At 38.5% G+C, this 18512-nt stretch overlaps 1 protein-coding gene across 1 annotated transcript in view; it reads right to left on the reverse strand.

Moving 5' to 3' along the window:
• Positions 1–18512, reverse strand: part of LOC104618124 (CWF19-like protein 2) — a gene marked incomplete at its 3' end in the record, with an annotated part of 47437 nt that overhangs the window by 17706 nt on the left and 11219 nt on the right. Inside the window, exons 8-9 of the mRNA XM_010283646.1 lie at positions 13899–13995; positions 10168–10257 (exon numbers count right to left, since the gene is read on the reverse strand). Coding sequence (XP_010281948.1) covers positions 10168–10257; positions 13899–13995 — 187 coding nt within the window. The remainder of the gene's footprint in view (positions 1–10167; positions 10258–13898; positions 13996–18512) is intronic.

Raw genomic sequence — 18512 nt, forward strand, 5'->3', positions numbered from 1 at the left:
AGCAGGAATTAGAAATTATGATGAGCTGAGAGTAAACAGGCCAAGAGACATCTGTTCCTGTATCTCCCCACCATCTGAGGTTCCAAATGAAATCACAGGTTTCTATTGTGCATTTAGAGAGGATCATTAATCCCCAGCATTCTAATTTTTATACAAGTATCTCAGCTATATTTTTCTGAGAAGCAGTTTTAAATAGTGTTTTAAATTATTCTTTAAATATCATGAGTCTAAAAGCATTACTACAATTGCATTCAGAGTTCTGCATTGGGTATGTCACAATGAAAGGCCTCTCAACCATGCGTTATTAAAACAAATTACAGGTAAATTTTGACAAGCAAATATACTTATTGCAGAAAAATATCTGTGTTTATAGCCTCGATCCCCAAACCTAAAATTAAACATGCTGGCACACCTGCAATTTTGAATATTAATTTTCAGGGTGATTTGGGTTTTGGGGGTTTTTTTTGGTGTTCGTTTTGGGGTTTTTTAAAAAGAAAAAAAAAAACACATCAGAAACACTGATTATTCTTCTTCTTTCTTTCACTTCCTATTCCAAAGTACTAATCATTACCTAAATTTTACATGTATACACACATACGCATCCCACTTTTAGATAACTACCTCTTTTTCCAAGAAATCACTGTAATTTTTAAGCTTTTTTTGAAAAGGCCAATCTGGAAAACACATGAAAAAGAAACATCCTATTTTTCCCTATTATTACTGGAAGCAATAGAATATTATTTCAGGTTTGTTCCACAGCTGATTCCTCTCAGCTACTCCTAGTGTCATATAGTTTGCTTGACTTGTGATAATAGCTGTGCTGCAAATAATTTCTCTGGATAAAAATCATGTTCCATCCTGTCTCTCTTAATGCAGAATACACATAATAGTATGCAATGGATGGTATTTTATGATAAATAGGATTTTACAAGCTTTCTGAAAAGTGGTAAGTGTTAATTCATCAAAAAGAAGAAAAAAAAAAATACTCATTTATACTGAACTAGGTTCCCCAGAATACTCTCTCAGTCTGGTCTCTAATGCATTTTGGGGATACAAATTAAACATCAGATCTTCAATACATCAAAATTTGTGCTCAGATGTGGTTTGTAAGAGGAGGTGTTGGAAACCCAATCATTCTTCATATTTATACTCAGGAAAAAAAAAATTAAAAAAGCAGAAGCATTTGCAGTACATAAAGCTTTTGATATCATGAAGGTTTTCACTAAAAGTCGAGCCATACTCATGACATAAAACTAACTAAATTAACTTTTCCTTCCGCTATAATCCTTCTCCACCTGAAATGCACAAACAATGAATTGGAGAGTGTTACCCTTATGGGTAGCCTAGAAAGTTCGCTCCGTTAAAGCAGCATCATGACAGTCAGATGCCTACTGTAAAGTGAAATACAGTGTCCGCCAAAACTGAAGTCTACAGCTCTACAGGTATCTTTCATGCCCAAGAGGCTTCATAGAAGCACTACATACCCTTCATTAGAAAAACTTTAGGACATTTGTTCAGAGTTTTTTGCTCTATCTTGAGGAATATATATCTGTCTATCTATCTATCTATCTTGTGGAATACATATATTTATATAATTTATAACACATATATAAACTATATATATTTATTATATATAAATATATGCTTATATATTATGTTTATATAATCTATGTGTGTATCTGTATATATATATCTCAATATCTCAGTCAGTGTTTTATTCATTATGCATTAAATATATTAAATGAATCATACTAGATTGAAGGCTGACTTGGACTTCCATAGAAAATTCAGTTATTCAAATAAAGATTTCCTGTGCTGAAATCACTCGTTTTCCTTACAATTTCGCAAATGCATGGCAAAAAAGCCTGTGTTTGTTTCTCTCTCCTCCTTCAGAACTTCACTCTCTTCTTTTCAACACTCTATGATCACAGAATCGTTAAGGTTGGAAAAGACCTTTAAGATCATCAGGTCCAACCACCAACCCAACACCACCATGCCCACTAAACCATGTCCTGAAGTGCCACATCCACACGTTTTTTGAACACTTCCAGTGATGGTGACTCCACCATCTCCCTGGGCAGCCTTTCCAATGCTTCACCATTCTCCATAAAGAAATTTTTCCTAATATCCAGTATAAACCTCCCCTGGCACATCTTGAGGCCATTTCCTCTCGTCCTATCGCTAGTTACTTGGGAGAAGAGACCAACATGCACCTCACCACAACCCCCTTTCAGAGACTTGTAGAGAGCAATAAGGTCTCCCCTCAGCCTCCTCTTCTCCAGAGTGAAGAACCCCAGTTCCCTCAGCCGGTCTTCGTAAGACTTGTGATCCAGACCCCTCATCAGCTTCCTTGCCCTTCTCTGGACACGCTCCAGCAACTCAACGTTCTTGCAGTGAGGGGCCCAAAACTGAACACAGTATTCGAGGTGCGGCCTCACCAGTGCCAAGTACAGGGGCACAATCCCTTCCCTCCTCCTGCTGGCCACACTATTTCTGATACAGGCCAGGATGCTGTTGGCCTTCTTGGCCACCTGGGCACACTGCCGGCTCATATCCGGCTCATATCCAGCCAGTTGTCAACCAGCACCCCCAGGTCCTTTTCTGCCAGGCAGCTCTCCATCCACTCCCCATGCCTCCTCCCCATGCCTGTAGTGTTGCATGGGGTTACATGGCCGTGCAGAGAGTTCTTTATCCAGCGAAGAGTATGCCTGTCTAAGCCACAAGCTGCCAGTTTCTCCAGGAGAATGCTGTGGGAGACGCTGCCCAGGTAGACAACATCCACAGCCTTTCCCTCACCCACTAGGTGGGTCACCTGGTCATAGAAGGAGATCAGGTTGGTCAAGCAGGACCTGCCTTTCATGAACCCATGCTGGCTGGGCCTGATCCCTTGGTTGTCCTGCACATGCCCTGTGAGCGCCCTCAAGATGAACCTCTCCATAATCTTCCCCAGCACTCAGGTCAGGCTGACAGGCCTGTAGTTCCCAGGATCCTCCTTCCGGCCCTTCTTGTAGATGGGTGTCACATTGTCCCAGTTGTCTGGGACCTCCCCTGTTAACCAGAACTGATGATAAATGATGGAGAGGGGCTTGGCAAGCTCTTCCACCAGCTCCCTCAGTACTCTTGGGTGGATCCCATCAGGCCCCATAGACTTGTGGGTGTCCAGGTGGCATAGCCATAGTCCTTAACTGTTTCCTGCTGGATTATGAGGAGTATATTGTGCTCTCCATCCCTGTCTTCCAGCTCTAAGGGATGAATACCCTGCAGATACCTGGACTGGCTATTAAAGACTGAGGCAAAGAAGGCATTAAGTACCTCAGCCTTTGCCTCATCCTTGGTCACAATGTTCCCCCCCCATATCCAGTAAGGGATGGAGATTCTCTTTGGCTCTCTTTGTTGTTAATATACTTGTAAAAACATTTTTTGTTATCCTTTACGACCGTGGCCAGACTGAGCTCTAGCTGGGCTTTTGCCTTTCTAATTTTGTCTCTGCTTGACCTAACAAGATCCTTGTACTCTTCGTGAGTTGCCCGCCCCTTCTTCCAATGGTGATAAACTCTCCTCTTTTCCCTGAGACCCAGTAAAAGCTCCCTGTTCAGCCAGGCCAGTCGTCTTCCCCTCCAGCTCGTCTTGTGGCACATGGGGACCGCCTGCTCCTGCGCCTTTAAGATTTCCTTCTTGAAGACCGTCCAGCCTTCCTGGACCCTTTTGCCCTTCAGAACTGTCTCCCAAGGGACTCTCTCAACCAGTGTCCTGAACAGGCTGAAGTCTGCCCTCCAGAAGTCCACAGGAGCAGTTTTGCTGATCCCATAGTATATCCTACACCATCTTATTTTGCTTAAAGTACCACCTTCTACCTTTCATTCAATTTTGTATTGATTCTGTATTTTAAAAACAATTCATCATTATTAAGAACTGTCTCTAGTGATTGCTCAGCAGAGACTGCTTTCTGCTCCGTGCATACTGATGAAGTGCTATGGAACACAGTAACAGGCTTAGCGCTGAGAAGGTTTTTTTTCTTATAGGCCATACATAGTTTGGAATTCAAAACCGTTTTAAAATATGCATACAGTTCTACTTCATTCATCCACCACCATGAACTGAGTCTAGATTTACTTAGTTTTGTATCATGTCAATGTATTCCCTGATTAAAAAAACACAAACACAGTTAAGACAGTTTGTAGCAAGACGAAAGCAAACTTTTTCATTTGGCAGATTTGACTCTAATTCTTACACAGTATTGACAGAAGCATGATAAAGGATGGGAAAAAGTCTGGAAAAAAAAATGAAAAAGGCAAAGCACACAAATATGAACATCATAAATTATTTAGAATTGTCATAAAGAACACTTTCTACCTGCGGATTAAAACATAAAAGCAGCTATACTGGATCAAACGAAAGCCCAACATGCCTTCTCCAGCGGTACCCAAAAGTGAATGCCTAATGAAGAGTACAAAAAGAAAGGATGCCTACAAGCATTTGTGAACTCAGCCATTAAGAGACAGACATCATTTCTGTACAAACCCCAAGGGATTTATTCTTCATGAGCTTGTACAGTCTCTCCTTGAATCTACCAATATCCACAACATGTTGGAACAACCGTTCTGTGAAGAATTCCCTTTTCTCCGTTTGTTTTCAATCTGCCTCTTGCTCATTTCAGTTTTTACCTCTCAATTTTTATACCACCAGAAACCATTGCAAATAATCTGCCTCAAAGGAAAGCTAATGTTCCAGATTTTTTTTAAAGTAAAAATATATAATAAAACCATAGATGACATCAGTTTTGACTGGTACTTACAACGGAAGAGGTAGCATCCCCATAACCAATGTACTCAAATCAAGAGCTGTGCAGCACTTTCACATAACAGAAATACAAACTGTACTTAGAGATAAACCATGAACACGTGGAAGTTATTTTTTAAATGCTGAAGTCTCCTAGATTTTCTGCTCTCTCCTTACATTCAATAAGTACTCATTTTCATCACCTATACTAACTCAGAAACACTATGGTACAGCAGCGTTCTCCTACACAGTTTCAGTAGGGCTCAAAGTGCAACTTTTCTCAAAACGCTCATGAAAATTTAGACATCAGCATCTGAACATAAGCACCACTTAATTCTATCACAAATGAAATTAAAATATTTAATTCAGAGTTAGTCCCTTCTAACAGCCCAAATGCCACTTTTGCATATTCACAGAGTTTTGACATCCATAGACTCTGAAGGTTGCCTACTGCTCAGATGTAAAGACAAAACAAGCATAATCTACTCCACATTTTAACTCATCCTTTTAAAAAGGGTCTTTGCATATGCATTCATCGTAGCTGTACACATGTGACCCCAGTATTTAAGTACGATAACCTCTAAGGCCCTAAATTTCAGTTAACAGATGCCCTAGTTTAACCATAATCCTACTAAAGTATAGGACTACACACTTAAGCTAACCTGCAGCTTACAACAGAGAGGCTCTACCCAAGGCAAGTCACCTACACAGTGTGCAACAGACACACCACACAGGTAGCTTCTGTCGACAGACTTTCAGGTTGCTACATTCAAACAAGCCAATGACTCTCTCACTGAAACTGAGCACACAAAACCAGTTGAGACACCTATGCACTTTGCACTAAGTGCTTTTCGTCACAGACTTTCCATTCAGAACAGACACACACACAGAGTCCCCACCCCACAAGAGCTATCTAATCCGATGAGCTGTAAATCAGGCTTGTTCAGTGTCTAAGGTGCCTAAACTGTTGTTGTAATCTAATTTCATGTTTCAAACTAGAAAGGTTAGGATCAAAGCGTTTATTTAATGTTACTAATACAAAAAGTAACCTGTGATGCACTTCAGTATATCACATATTGACATATTTAGAGGGATATGTGAAGAGAAGAAATATTAATAAATCTACCTTTTACCTCCAATTATCTTCCTGTCCAGTTTGGTATTGTCTCACTAAGCCTTGTAACTGAGGAGCTTTGCTAACTTACGGCAGCCTAATGCATGGTGGCATCCTCACCCAGTCCTGCTTACTGTAGAGCAGAAAGCTTGCATCTTCTTAACTGCACACTCAGGCACTAAGCCTGATAATAGCAATGCTTCTTAGCTCTCCTAGCACAACTAACTAGGAAAATACTTACGAGAGCATACCAGTTCAGAGACTATAACAAAACACTTATCCCCTGACTTAGGTTCATATATATGTGTGGGTGTGTATGTGTGTGTATATATGTATGTATGTATGTATTTATTTATTTATAGATATAGATATTTTATCCAAAAATTATCTACAGGAAAGAAGTAGGAAAAAATGCAATTAAAAATTAAATATTTAAGATTATGTCAAAATGATGTGGGGAAAAAATAAATAATGTGGGAAAAATTAAACAACTTCAGTGAACAATATCCCCAAACAACATTCCCTAGTATTTTTCATGAAGTACCAAAAAAACAAGATAACAGCTACTCATATGCCTTCAAGAGGAATATATATAAAAACTAACCTCTCTAACCACACAAATTCTATTGAAAAATTCATACCCAATTCAGGCAAAATAATTCCATTTATAAAACTACTCAAAAACCACAACCAACTTCAGAACAAGTCAACTAATAAATTTTCATCTTTTCTGCACTTTGGACACATGGAAGGCTAGCAGCTGAAAACAAATCAAATGTTAAGACAGGCAAAATGAGGGCTGGTAGTGCATAAAAGAAACATTTCAATATTGTTGAAAAATGGTTTAAGACAAAGTTACTATTTTTTTTTTCCAATATCAAGAGAATCCAAACATGTTTTAACCTTCACTGAATTTTAATCTTCACACACAGAAAACCTCTAATATTATTATTTGTGGGTGTTCACTTTATTTAATAGAAACATCACACTAACTACCAAGAACAAAGAAGGAAAAAAAACCAACAACAATCCTCTTCCTCAAGGTAAATTTTTGCTATAAAATTACCCAAGTGGGCTTACTCAGGATGCAGCTATGGACTTCTCTTCCACTTCAGTATCTTTTACAACTTTCTTGCTATTCTACGTTCAGAAAGATGTATACATTCATGCTTTTTGGCTTCTTTCAGCTGGAAGGCTCTACTTGCAACATCCAAATAAGACACAAACAGCAGGTCTTAAACTATGGATGACTTTGGCCAAAAGGAAAACTAGTAACAAAATGGTCTTATGAGGATCTGTACACTTGGTGAAATATACCATCTTATAAACATAAGGTTTTTAAACGCCAAACATCAGTATTTGAAAATTGTACTTCAAAACCACAGTTTTCGTGTTGCTTGGGGTAGAATTCTTGTCTGAATCAAATGAACTATAAAAGCTAGGTTTGCCTCTATTCTCAGTTACAAACAAACAAATAAATAAAACCAGGACTTAAGCTACCACTTCACGTCCCTTCAGTCTGTTCCTTGATCACTTTAAGGCAGAATAAACCAGCACTGCTGTCAAAAGAATTGATCCCGTCCTCTGTATAAACCCCAGCCGCCCATGCACACCCCCCTATACTAGCACAAGTTTTCATTCAGTCACGCAGTGAATTGAATTGGGAAATTGATCCATGTTCAATTAATCAAGAAGAAAAAAAAATCCTAGGGAGATGCATTCAGAATCGCCTTCACTGCTTCCTGATTTATCTCCTCGATTCTCCCAACAGAAGTGAAAATAAGGCAAAGCCATGTTTCAGCACCTTTCAGCATAACATTGGCCATGCTGCTCCAAGGAACCAGAGACAGACCTGCCTCAAACAAAATGCTTCGTGTTTGTTATTGGTAGCAGAGGCAAAGCTATCAAATTTTGGGATCAGTGGGACATCCACTTGGAAAACCACTTCTGCGGAAAGTGCTTCAGGTATCTTCCCTGGAATACAGCTGGCTGAACTGACTGAGGCTATCACTTGGGCAATGTTACGGCAAGACTGAATCATACAGTATCAGATACACCTTCACAAATCAGCCTCTCTTGTGTTCCGAGACGGTTTCTGAACAGCTGGGTTGTTTAGACCACAATGGGATACAGCTGGCCCTTGATACACAGCAGTACCCAACACATTATGCCTGCATCCTCATAGTTCAAAAATCAGTTTGAAACTGTAAAAACAGTAAGACTACCCTGGCAATGATCTCAGAGCAACTGACAGCTTTGCTGGACTGCTCATACTTAACAGCCACGTAACACAGGCTAGAAGTAGCCATGAAACAGGCACAGGCAAGGCATATTCATAAAGACAAGACAGCAAGCCTCTAAAATGTACAGGAAGACCTTCACCCTCTGGAAAGCAAGCCCTGGCAGTAATTAAAACCTGAGTGACTTCAAATAAACTTCAAGGTTTTCAGTGTGGTTTCGGGGAGCTTGCCAATTTACTGCAAGTCTAAGTTGAGCAACTTTACAGCAAGTTGTAAAGGGGTTGATACTGTTCTGGCATGATGCAGTTCAAGAACTAACCATTTGCAGAATTACAGACATCAGCAGTGTTGTACCTGTAAGGGACTATTTGCATTGGTAAACCATGTGAAGTCAAAACAGCAGGACCGTCACACTGGTTCCCACAAACTAAAGATTGTTTCCGCAAGACAGATGGACTCTAACATAAACATTCTGAGATTAATAGCTCACGCTCCTGTGTCTGGAATTATGTAAGAAGCTAATTCTGAGCTTCAGAGAAAGCCAACATGGAACTCCTAAGGGTAGACATTTTGCATCCAAGATACTTCAGAGAGGAAAGAATCCTGTTTTTAAATGCCTTCAATCTTCCAAATAACCTTCTATCAATCACAGCACTGAAGTGGTCAATGGGGGCTTAGTCAAGCTCCCACAGGAGAGGAAGAAAAAAAGAGGGGGCAGACTAGGGGTATTCACAACTTTTTCCACCATGTTTAAAGGGAATGCAGGACAAGGAATAGAGATGCCCTGTAAGTCCTCAGACCTAGCTTAAGTAAATAGGCACACAAGAGTGCAAAAATGAATACAGACAGGCACATGAAAGATAAAAGAAAAATCATAACTATCTTACAGGACATTCTTGAATAGAAATACTAAGTCAATCCTTTTGAGGCTTTAGGACAGCAAGATGGTATTTCCAACCTATCCAAGTCTGTAACACACTTCTCTTTTTCAGTAAGGCTCCTCCTGGACTACTCATGCACTTTTCAGATACCAGTGCAGAGACAGATTAGGACCCATGTCAGGCCAGAAGGATGCAGACTACTTCTTCTTTGTCAGTTTATCCTTCCGAATCCCCAAACTCTTGCTTTGCTGAGGTTGGTGTTTCTACATGTCGGAAGGAAACTCCCTGTTGCAGAGAGGCGTTTAACCTTAAATTCTTGTGACTTCAAGGACTGAGACTTTATACTTTAATAGGATTGTCACAATGCAGTCATCAAGAAACCACACATTAACTTCCAGTTCAGTTTGTCTTCTAAAGATTGGAGAAATACTAGTCAATGTATGAGGTCTGAGATGAAGCCATTTGGAAAAAAATATAGTGGCTTTTCAAACTCACCTGACTTGCAGCTGACTTTTCACAGTGGAATTTGGGTCACTTGGACAAGAACATTAGTTTTTGCCTAAAAGTCTCTTCTCCATGCTAAGAACAGAGCTCATAATGAAGATATTAACCCTGCTTACTTGTAGCTATATCAAAGTTGGCATGGAAAAAGACTACTATAAATTTCTTTAATACCACCATTTAATAAAAACAACTCTTGAAGTGTCAGCTTCTTCAGAGACATCAGAGTTAAGTAACAGCCAGCACCAAATCCTGGCAAGCTAAGCAAGATACAGATCACCTGCTTTGGTGCCTACGTTAGTCACTACAGAGCTTGAAAGGCAAGACAGCCACAGCCTAGGTTCCAGATCATACGGTCTAGGCCTCCTGGGCAAACAGTCACAACATGATACATATCAGTTTTATTTTTAATGCAAGTTATATATCATTGCTGAGAAAATATTACCAGTAAAAAAATCCTATGGAAGTTACTAAAGTACAATGGAGAAAGTTCTGTTTACCTCCAAAAAGTACAATTTAATTTCAACAGTAGCTCATCTAAAGTCACACCTTGTAATTTTCCTAAGTGTATTTCATGTTCTCTATAATTCAGCTGCTACCTGTATTACACCATTCTGTTAAAACAAAGAAAAGAAAAATATTTTCCCCTTACCTCTCTGCCAGACTTTCCTGGAATCTGGCCTTGAGTCTCCCTCAATTTGCGTGCATTCTCAAGTTCTGCTTGAAGTTCTGAAGCTAACTCCTTGAAAGAAAGTGGTAGTAGTCCATTAGTTTAACCATTTTAAACTTTTAGAGACCTTTATATGAGAATTAACTATTTATTCCATTTTTTCATGGTTTGATATTTTTTAAACTCCAGTGACTAAAGAAAATATGTCAATATAGTTCACGCAATTCTTTAACAAAGATAAAATAAAAAAATTGTTCAGAACAGAGGTATCTGAAGTATAGAAACATATATTGTCATAAAAACACCAGAAAAATGATGTTTAAGCATTATTCAATTATACTAATAAATGCTTTGTGTAGCTAAGCATAGATGCTACTTTATGTATAGGAAGCTTCTACAAATCAAGTGTATAAACCCTCCAGGTTATGGTACATATCCTTTTATTTATTTTTATATATATACATACACAAACATGCACACAATGGATCTAGGGAAATATCTCTCAGACATTTCTGTTATGCAGTTTCACATCTCTCTACACCATACATCCAACTTTAGCACCTAAAACCTTACTTCGGGTATTAAAATGGACAAGAAGTGGAAAATGAGAACAGTTTAGTCTTGTGTTAATTGTTCTTGATGCTCCTGCTCTCTCATCCATCTCTTATTTAAATATTATTGTGTGAACCTCACAAGATTGAGCAACGCCAAGTGCAGGTCCTGCACATGAGTCCAGACAATCCCCGGTATCAATACAGGCTGAGGGATGAAGGACTTGGGGGTACTGGTGGATGAAAAACTGGACATGAGCCAGCAATGTGCGCTCGCAGCCCAGAAGGCCAACCGTCATCAAAAGAAGCATGGCCAGCAGGTCGAGAGAGGTGATTCTGCCCCTCTACTCCACTCTGGTGAGACCCCATCTGGAGTACTGCATCCAGCTCTGGGGTCCCCAAGATAAAAAGGGACATGGACCTGTTGGAGTCAGAGAAAGGCCACGAAAATGATCAGAGGAACACCTCTCATATAAGGAAAGACTGAGAGAGTGGGAGTTGTTCAGCCTGGAGAAGAGAAGGCTCTGGGGAGACCTTAGTGCAGCCTTCCAGTACTTCAAAGGGGCTTATCAGAAAGATGGGGACAGACTTCTTAGCAGGGCCTGTTGTGATAGGACAAGGGGTAATGGTTATAAACTGAAAGAGGGTAGATTTAGACTAGATATAAGGAAGAAATCTTTCACAGTGAGGGTGGTGAACCACTGGCACAGGTTGCCCAGAGAGGTGGTAGATGCTCCATCCCTGGAAACATTCCAGGTCAGGTTGGACGGGAACCCGCTCTAGTTGAAGATGTCCCTGCTCCTTGCAGGGCGTTGGACTAGATGACCTTTAAAGGTCCCTTCCAACCCAGACTAGTGTACGATTCTATGAAATAAGTACAAGCATTTTAGAATATCTTGGTTTACTAAGAATTGCCAGGTGACCATCTACCAATCTATATGAAATACAACCATTTATACTCTGACAACTTTGCCAGTTTCATTGATTGGACTCCAACAATCAAGCCTGTACTTGTCGACCCAAAACTGTCATGTGATCAACACAAGCAGCAAGTCAGTAACAAAAATAGCTTTAGAATTCCCACACGCTCAACCTTGAGCTCTGGCCTCCAGGACATGCTGTTACATAACCATCTGTTCTGATGTGTGGGGATGAATTTCCTTAAACAAGCTACACTTTCAATCTGATCAGAGAAAGCCCAAGAAAAAATACTGAAAGAGCACCAAGGCAAAGATTATTTATTTTATTATTTATACTGTGCTTGGTTGGGTTTTTTTAACTAGGCTAATTCAGAGTGCATATGTATATGTATATATGTATATATAAAATTAACAGTAAACTGCAATGTTGGCTTCTGCTACATGATTTTTGGTCAAAACAAAAAAAAAAAGGTAGAATAATTAAAGAACCACTCTCTCCTCACAGAACAACTGTATATTTTCATTCAAATTACTCTTATTGAGTCACTGTCAAGCTGAAAATACAAAATCCACACTTGTGCTCAAACTTTTATTTGGACAATGCTATTGAAGCTGAGCAGTAGACAAAAAAGTTTTAAAATTTTTGCTGCTTCCATGAAAGTCTTTGGAAAACTTTCCCAGTGCTTTATAGCAATTAGTGTATAGATAGCTTCAATCCTTTTCTCCTGTTGGAAAATGTCTTAAAATAATATCTTAAGTGACTAACACCAGTCCCTCACAAACCTATCATATAATTACACTCATAAACATGTTTTTTCATCACTAGTGTATTTTTTGTATATTAACGAGGAAAACCACACATTAAAATATGGAGGCCTCTATTTAAATCTTCAACACTCGTTATAGCTTAGTAGAAAATACACTGCTTGAAGTTACTTTTAATTCACTTTTGAAGTTAATAAGGTTTCCAATGTACAGGATTTCTACAAAAGGTGTATTTGTTCAAATTTTGTAAAGCTGCATACATACGTGTCTAAAGTCTGTGGGAAAAGATTCCATAATGTAAAATGGGATTGAAAAGAAAATAGTTATAAAATGGACACCTTCTCCTATCAAAATTTAAGTTATGTGATAGGGGCTTTGACAAGACCAAGACCATGACGAGCAATAAAATCATACGCCAAACATCCTAAAACTTCCCACAAAGCAAAGAATCAATGGCTCTCAGGAAATACTAATTTGGAACTTGAAGTCGTAAAATGTCTTATTTATTACTTCCTAGTGATGCAGATTTTGGTGCAAATATTCCGTCACAAATGGCAAGATGAACAGGTTCATCAAAAATCTTTTTAAAAAAAATACCAAGGCCCATAGTGATAGGACTCACTTTTAAAAAATGTTATTATATACCTCAAAAAAAATGAGCAATACTTCCTTAAAAGTAGCTCTTCAGAGCAAGCACTTGTAAAACGTATCTTCAAAACTAACCGACTATGACCTTGTTATAACTGAAAGTTCCAGGCAGTATTACTGAATACAATTAACTCACTGTAGCCATTTTTACTGTAATTTTGAAAAAGTAAGTACTTCCAGAGTTCAGTGTTCCAAAAGAATGAAGTTCTTGATCCTTCGGCTGCGGTCTGAAACAAGCCTCCTAAAACATTAAATGTGCAGCTGTCTATCTCAGCTCCATGGACCCAGACTCATTCAGGGCAGATGTTTTGCAGAGCTGCCCACAAAACCTTACATAGCTGTTCTCATTGCAGAGCTGGATGCAATAGCCTATGTGGTTCCTTTCAGTTTTCTATTTCCATATCATCATCTATTATGTTATGCTTACACCGCAGAGGTACGGACCACAAGCACCCACTTGTGACAAAGTTGATGAAATAATGATAAGCTCCAGGCACTACCTTGTAACACAGATAGAGAGCTTTGCAGTTTTCACTTGCTTCCTGCTTAATAAAAACACACTAAAACCTATGAAAAAGACAAAGAACAACTGCTTTTGGATATGCTGCCTAGCCTACAAAACCTGGGGACCTGAATCTTCTTTTCTAGTCTATGAATCATTGCATTTAAAGCAGAAGTTACAGTAAAAGCAGTATCTTCAAATCCTACCTGATCAAATTTTGTAGAATACAATTTGCTTGAATCAATACCTTTTTTTTTAAACAACTAAACCACTGCGAGCTTTAAAGAAAAACTGTAGTAAATCATGACAGTTTTTCAAACACATTACCATGTCTCCCATGAGTTCTGCTTTCACAATCCTTGCTCCCAGTCTGTTCATCTCCTCTTCACTAAGGACCCGAGGTGGCTCATCCTTTGATGTATGTCTGTAAAACACCAGCAGCACTAAACCCATAGAAAAACAATGTAGTATTCATCTGTGTAATTAAATAATATATGCCTACTGTATTGGTACATATGGTCCTATTGCCAAAATAATAGATAACAACATATTATAAAAATATATTTGCAGTCAGAAGTTGCCAAGGACTCTGAAACCAAAAAGCTTGAATAAAATTTTCATGAGGTGTGTTTCCTTTTACTTTTGAGATCAATTAAAATGAAAAGCACTATCCATGAACACCTTCTCAGCATGAAAACACAGTCAAGAGCCAATAGCAGGTATAAGCAGACAAGAAGCATGGAAAAGAAGAGCAGAAAGTATAATATAAACCCACTCTGTAACTGTCCTTTCTGGCTTTGGTCATGCTTTTACTCATCAGCTCCAGCAAAATCACAGTTGTTCTCCTGTACACCAAATGGCCTTCCATCTCTTGAAAACTACTTATATGTTCATACTTATCTTCTCACAGTACAATCTCTGCTTCTAAAGATGTTATGGCTGATATGATAGAGTTTCCATGGAAAATTAACTGATACAGTTTTTAAAATATGAAGTCTCCCTAGAGAAGCTACAGCTAGGAGTAAAGAGTATTGTATCTTAATTTTAATATTAAAAGGTTAGTGTATGAGTTCTTATGATAATAAATAAGGTCTCTAAGAATTACTGCAAAGAAGCATCAACAAGTTTGGCTCTTTTCGTCTAACCCTAGGAAAGACTAAAACCAACTAACTCTAAAAGTAAAATATCTAACACAAAAGAGACATAAGAATACTGCTATGATACTGGTCCCTGCTATTAAAAGAGAGAGACAGAATTCACTTACTACTCAATACAGTTAAACCCTTAGGATTTGAAAATGGGAGAACTTTGAAGATGGTGTCACCTTTAACTGCCAGAAGTCCCCAGACGCTGAGGAAATTACTAAAGTTACTTTTGTATGTTTTGAAGATGCCCAATCCAAAACCTAAAAACTCAGCAGAAAAGTTTACATTCACCTCACCAGAAACAGAGCCATCAAAGATTAAGTTCTCACTTCTCCTTAACCTGTATGTTTCAAAACAAGGCAGACTATTTCAGCAGAGGGAGCAAGAGATGTTTATTACTTCATAAATGTTTTTTTTCAGTGGTGTTAGCACTTGAATCATCATATAAACTTTTTCAAACTAGAAACATTGTTTTATTTTGCTTTTTACCTTGTCCTAAATTAAACTCTGAAGCAGTCACATTATTAAGTGTGATGTTCAGTAAACACTAGCTGCATGGACTTTTCCTCTGGGGAGATCCCTTGGACATCCAATCAGCACTTAATTAACCTGTGCCATAACTGTCCAAAACACTTTGATTTATAGGCTGAAGAAACCCTCTCTGTATTTTAGAAGGGACAAAACCTAAAAGGTACATTGTCAGCGTGAGAGATGAGGAACTGAACCAGCAACACCTATTAATCCAAGCCTTCATGTCAATGAAGATTTACTTTTTGTGACTAACTGAGCACCCCTGAAAGAGTACATGTATTACACGACTTTAGGAAGAAAAAGAAAGCAGCATCTTATAAATTATTTCCAACAGATAACTACCCCACTTAACCAACTCTGAAATGAAAGAGACAGAAATTTATAAAAAAAAAAAATCTACAAAACCCTACAATTCTCATAGACGGAAACAAGAAGACAAGCCATACACTATCTCAAACACAAAGAAGTTTAGGAGTTAAGAGTCAGCTTAAAAGAACTTGGAAATAAGTAAGTGAATAAGCAGAAGCTATTTGGTTTTCCAGGCCTAAGTAATCTCTGCTTCACTAATAAATCAGCTCAGTAATTGTATTGGCTAAGAAATAGAATTAAAATATCAAAGATGCACAATCAGGTTTAACAGTACTAAAACAGAAAACACATGCCAAAGAAAACGTTAGCTAAATAGTTTCTATGCTTAGTCCTCTTCTGCGAGGAAAAGAAAATAATTATCTTTTCTATCATAATAATTGAATTCTTCCGTACACAATCTAGTTTCCCAAAATTTGCAGCTCTGTCCAGTTAAAATTAGTGTTGCCCTTACTACATGTGGTAACCAAAAGCTAAAATGTACAGTTAAGACTGTAAAGGAGTAGTTGCTTATTTTAAGGTAAGAAAAATGAAGCGATGGTATCACTAACTTCTACTCATTACTTACATGCTGTACTAGGTCTGGCTGGGATGGAGTTTATGTTCTTCATAGCAGCCCGTATGGTGCTGTGCTTTGGACTTAACTGGTAACTACAACAGTGTTGATAACACACCAGTGTTTTGGCTGTGGCTGAACAGTGCTTACAGAGCCTCAAGGCTTTCTCTGTTTCTTACTCTGCATCCCCAGCAAATAGGCTGGGGTGGACAAGAAGCTGTGAGGGAACATAGTCAGAAGAGCTGACCTGAAACTGGCCCAAGGACTATTCCACACCACATGATGGAGTGGCAGTAAAAAAGCTGTAAAAGCAGTAAAAGCTGAGGGTGCAACCTTTCCAAAGTAGCTGCTGCTCAGAGACTGGCTGGGCAGCGGTCTGCTCATGGGAGGTGGTGAGTGACTGACTGCCTTTGTACCGCTTGTTTTTAGCTCTTTCCATCACTTGGTAAAGTGTCTTTATCTGATCGATGAGTCTTTCTTCCTTTTGCTCCTCTGATTCCTCTGCAGGAAGGAGAATGAGTGAGCAGCTGGGTAAGAGCTCAGTTGCTTGCTGGGGTCAACCCACCACATATGCAACGCAACACACAGCTCCACACCTTCCCTCACCAAAAAAAACCCCAAAGATAAATAAATAAATAAATAAGAACAAGGTGTGGGGTCTTCACATGGTCTCTCTCAGTCACTGCATTGTGGACAATCACCAAAACTCTCTTATTGTTAGTAGTTCACTACAGTTAAATAAAGTATACTGGATGTCAGAACTCCTATTTGCCATCAGCTGTACAACACAGCTGTTAAGATCTTGCTTTCTTCTGGAATTCGTGGAGGAAACAAAACTGAGAATGAAGGTAGACTTACTAAAAGGTTGTATGTCATTTACACAGATTATTTGCTGCTAATCAGTGAAGTATTTGTTTTTTTAAAGAAAGCATATGACATTTAAGATGAAGGATAAGACTAACCATGCATAATCGTGCCTTTTTATGTGCGCAAAAAAGCAGCTTCTTAACAGGGTAGGTTTCTTCCAAACATATAGTTCTGACTGTATATTTTCATTTTCATGGAGCCTGTGTCTGAACTACAGTGCAGATGCACTCTCCCAGCTCACCACAGCTAACCCTCCTTACAAGAATACCTATGTTTCCTTATGGAAACCAACGCACTACCCCAAGGCAGGCAGAAAACAACTGTGGACTGTGCAGACCTTGTACCTGAACAAAGTCATGAACAAACCAAGAGCTAAGGAAGTCCCAGAGGCTCCAGCTCAGACACACAATGAATCATTCTAATCAGAAGCTTACAAAGTACATTGAAGTGGTAAACCCCAGGCACTTCAGGGCAATAACTATTTGGGCAGTATCTAGAAAAACAAAGATCACTAAATTTGAATGTCTAATAATGTCTCATACATCACAGGTTTAATGCTACAAGATTTTTTTTTCCAGAGTAACTAAAACAACTATGAAGACGTACTTCTCATTTTCCAGCAAAATAACACCTAGGCAAATACTAAAACAAACAATAAAACAAGACATGACAAACACTTAGGAGTGGGACTTCCCATAGTGCATACAAACTACTCCTGCCATGATGCATATTCAAAGTCATGTTTTTTTAAAAAAAAAAGATTAAGTGAACATCATGCAAACAACTTATCTAATTATAGCAAGTAAAATCTGGAAAAAATACCCCAACTATACAAAATATAAAGAATTGTGTAAACTAAGCTGCCTGTTTCTGATTAGTCATGCAGTACTCATTTAACATACAATTTTTCTTTGCAAACACACAGTAAGGTATCTGCCAGTACTACACATAGGAACAGCTATAAATAAAATAAATACTTCTAACATGTTGTCTTATTATCAGAATCCAACAATTAAACATTAAAAATAAATTCACAACCCTGCTATAAGAAGGGGAGCTTTTTTCAGGGTTTTTTAACCAACATTAGCATATAAAAAAGAAGGAACTACACTTGATCATATTTCATTAAATCCTGTTTCCAACTAAATCGTATCACCCTTCTTACATAATCCAACCAAGAAAATCTACTTGTCTAGCTTTCCCAAGCAATTAAATAAAACCACCCTGACTCAAAAATACTTTTGCACATTCCTACCTTTTATTGGGAAAATCTGAAGGAACGCATTCACAGTAATAACCACACTACTCATATGACCGGAAGAACCAGCAAGCTGGTAATACTGGAGAACAGGTGGCCTCGAGTAGAGCAAAAGCTCAGTTGTCCACAACTTACTTTTCTGACCACTTCTCCTTACTACTCTTCGTTGTCTTTCACTAAAGGAAGTCAGGGAAACTGAAATTCCTACCACATATTAG

Source organism: Phaethon lepturus, unplaced genomic scaffold (assembly GCF_000687285.1).
Source record: "Phaethon lepturus isolate BGI_N335 unplaced genomic scaffold, ASM68728v1 scaffold6823, whole genome shotgun sequence".
Lineage (NCBI taxonomy): Eukaryota > Metazoa > Chordata > Aves > Phaethontiformes > Phaethontidae > Phaethon > Phaethon lepturus.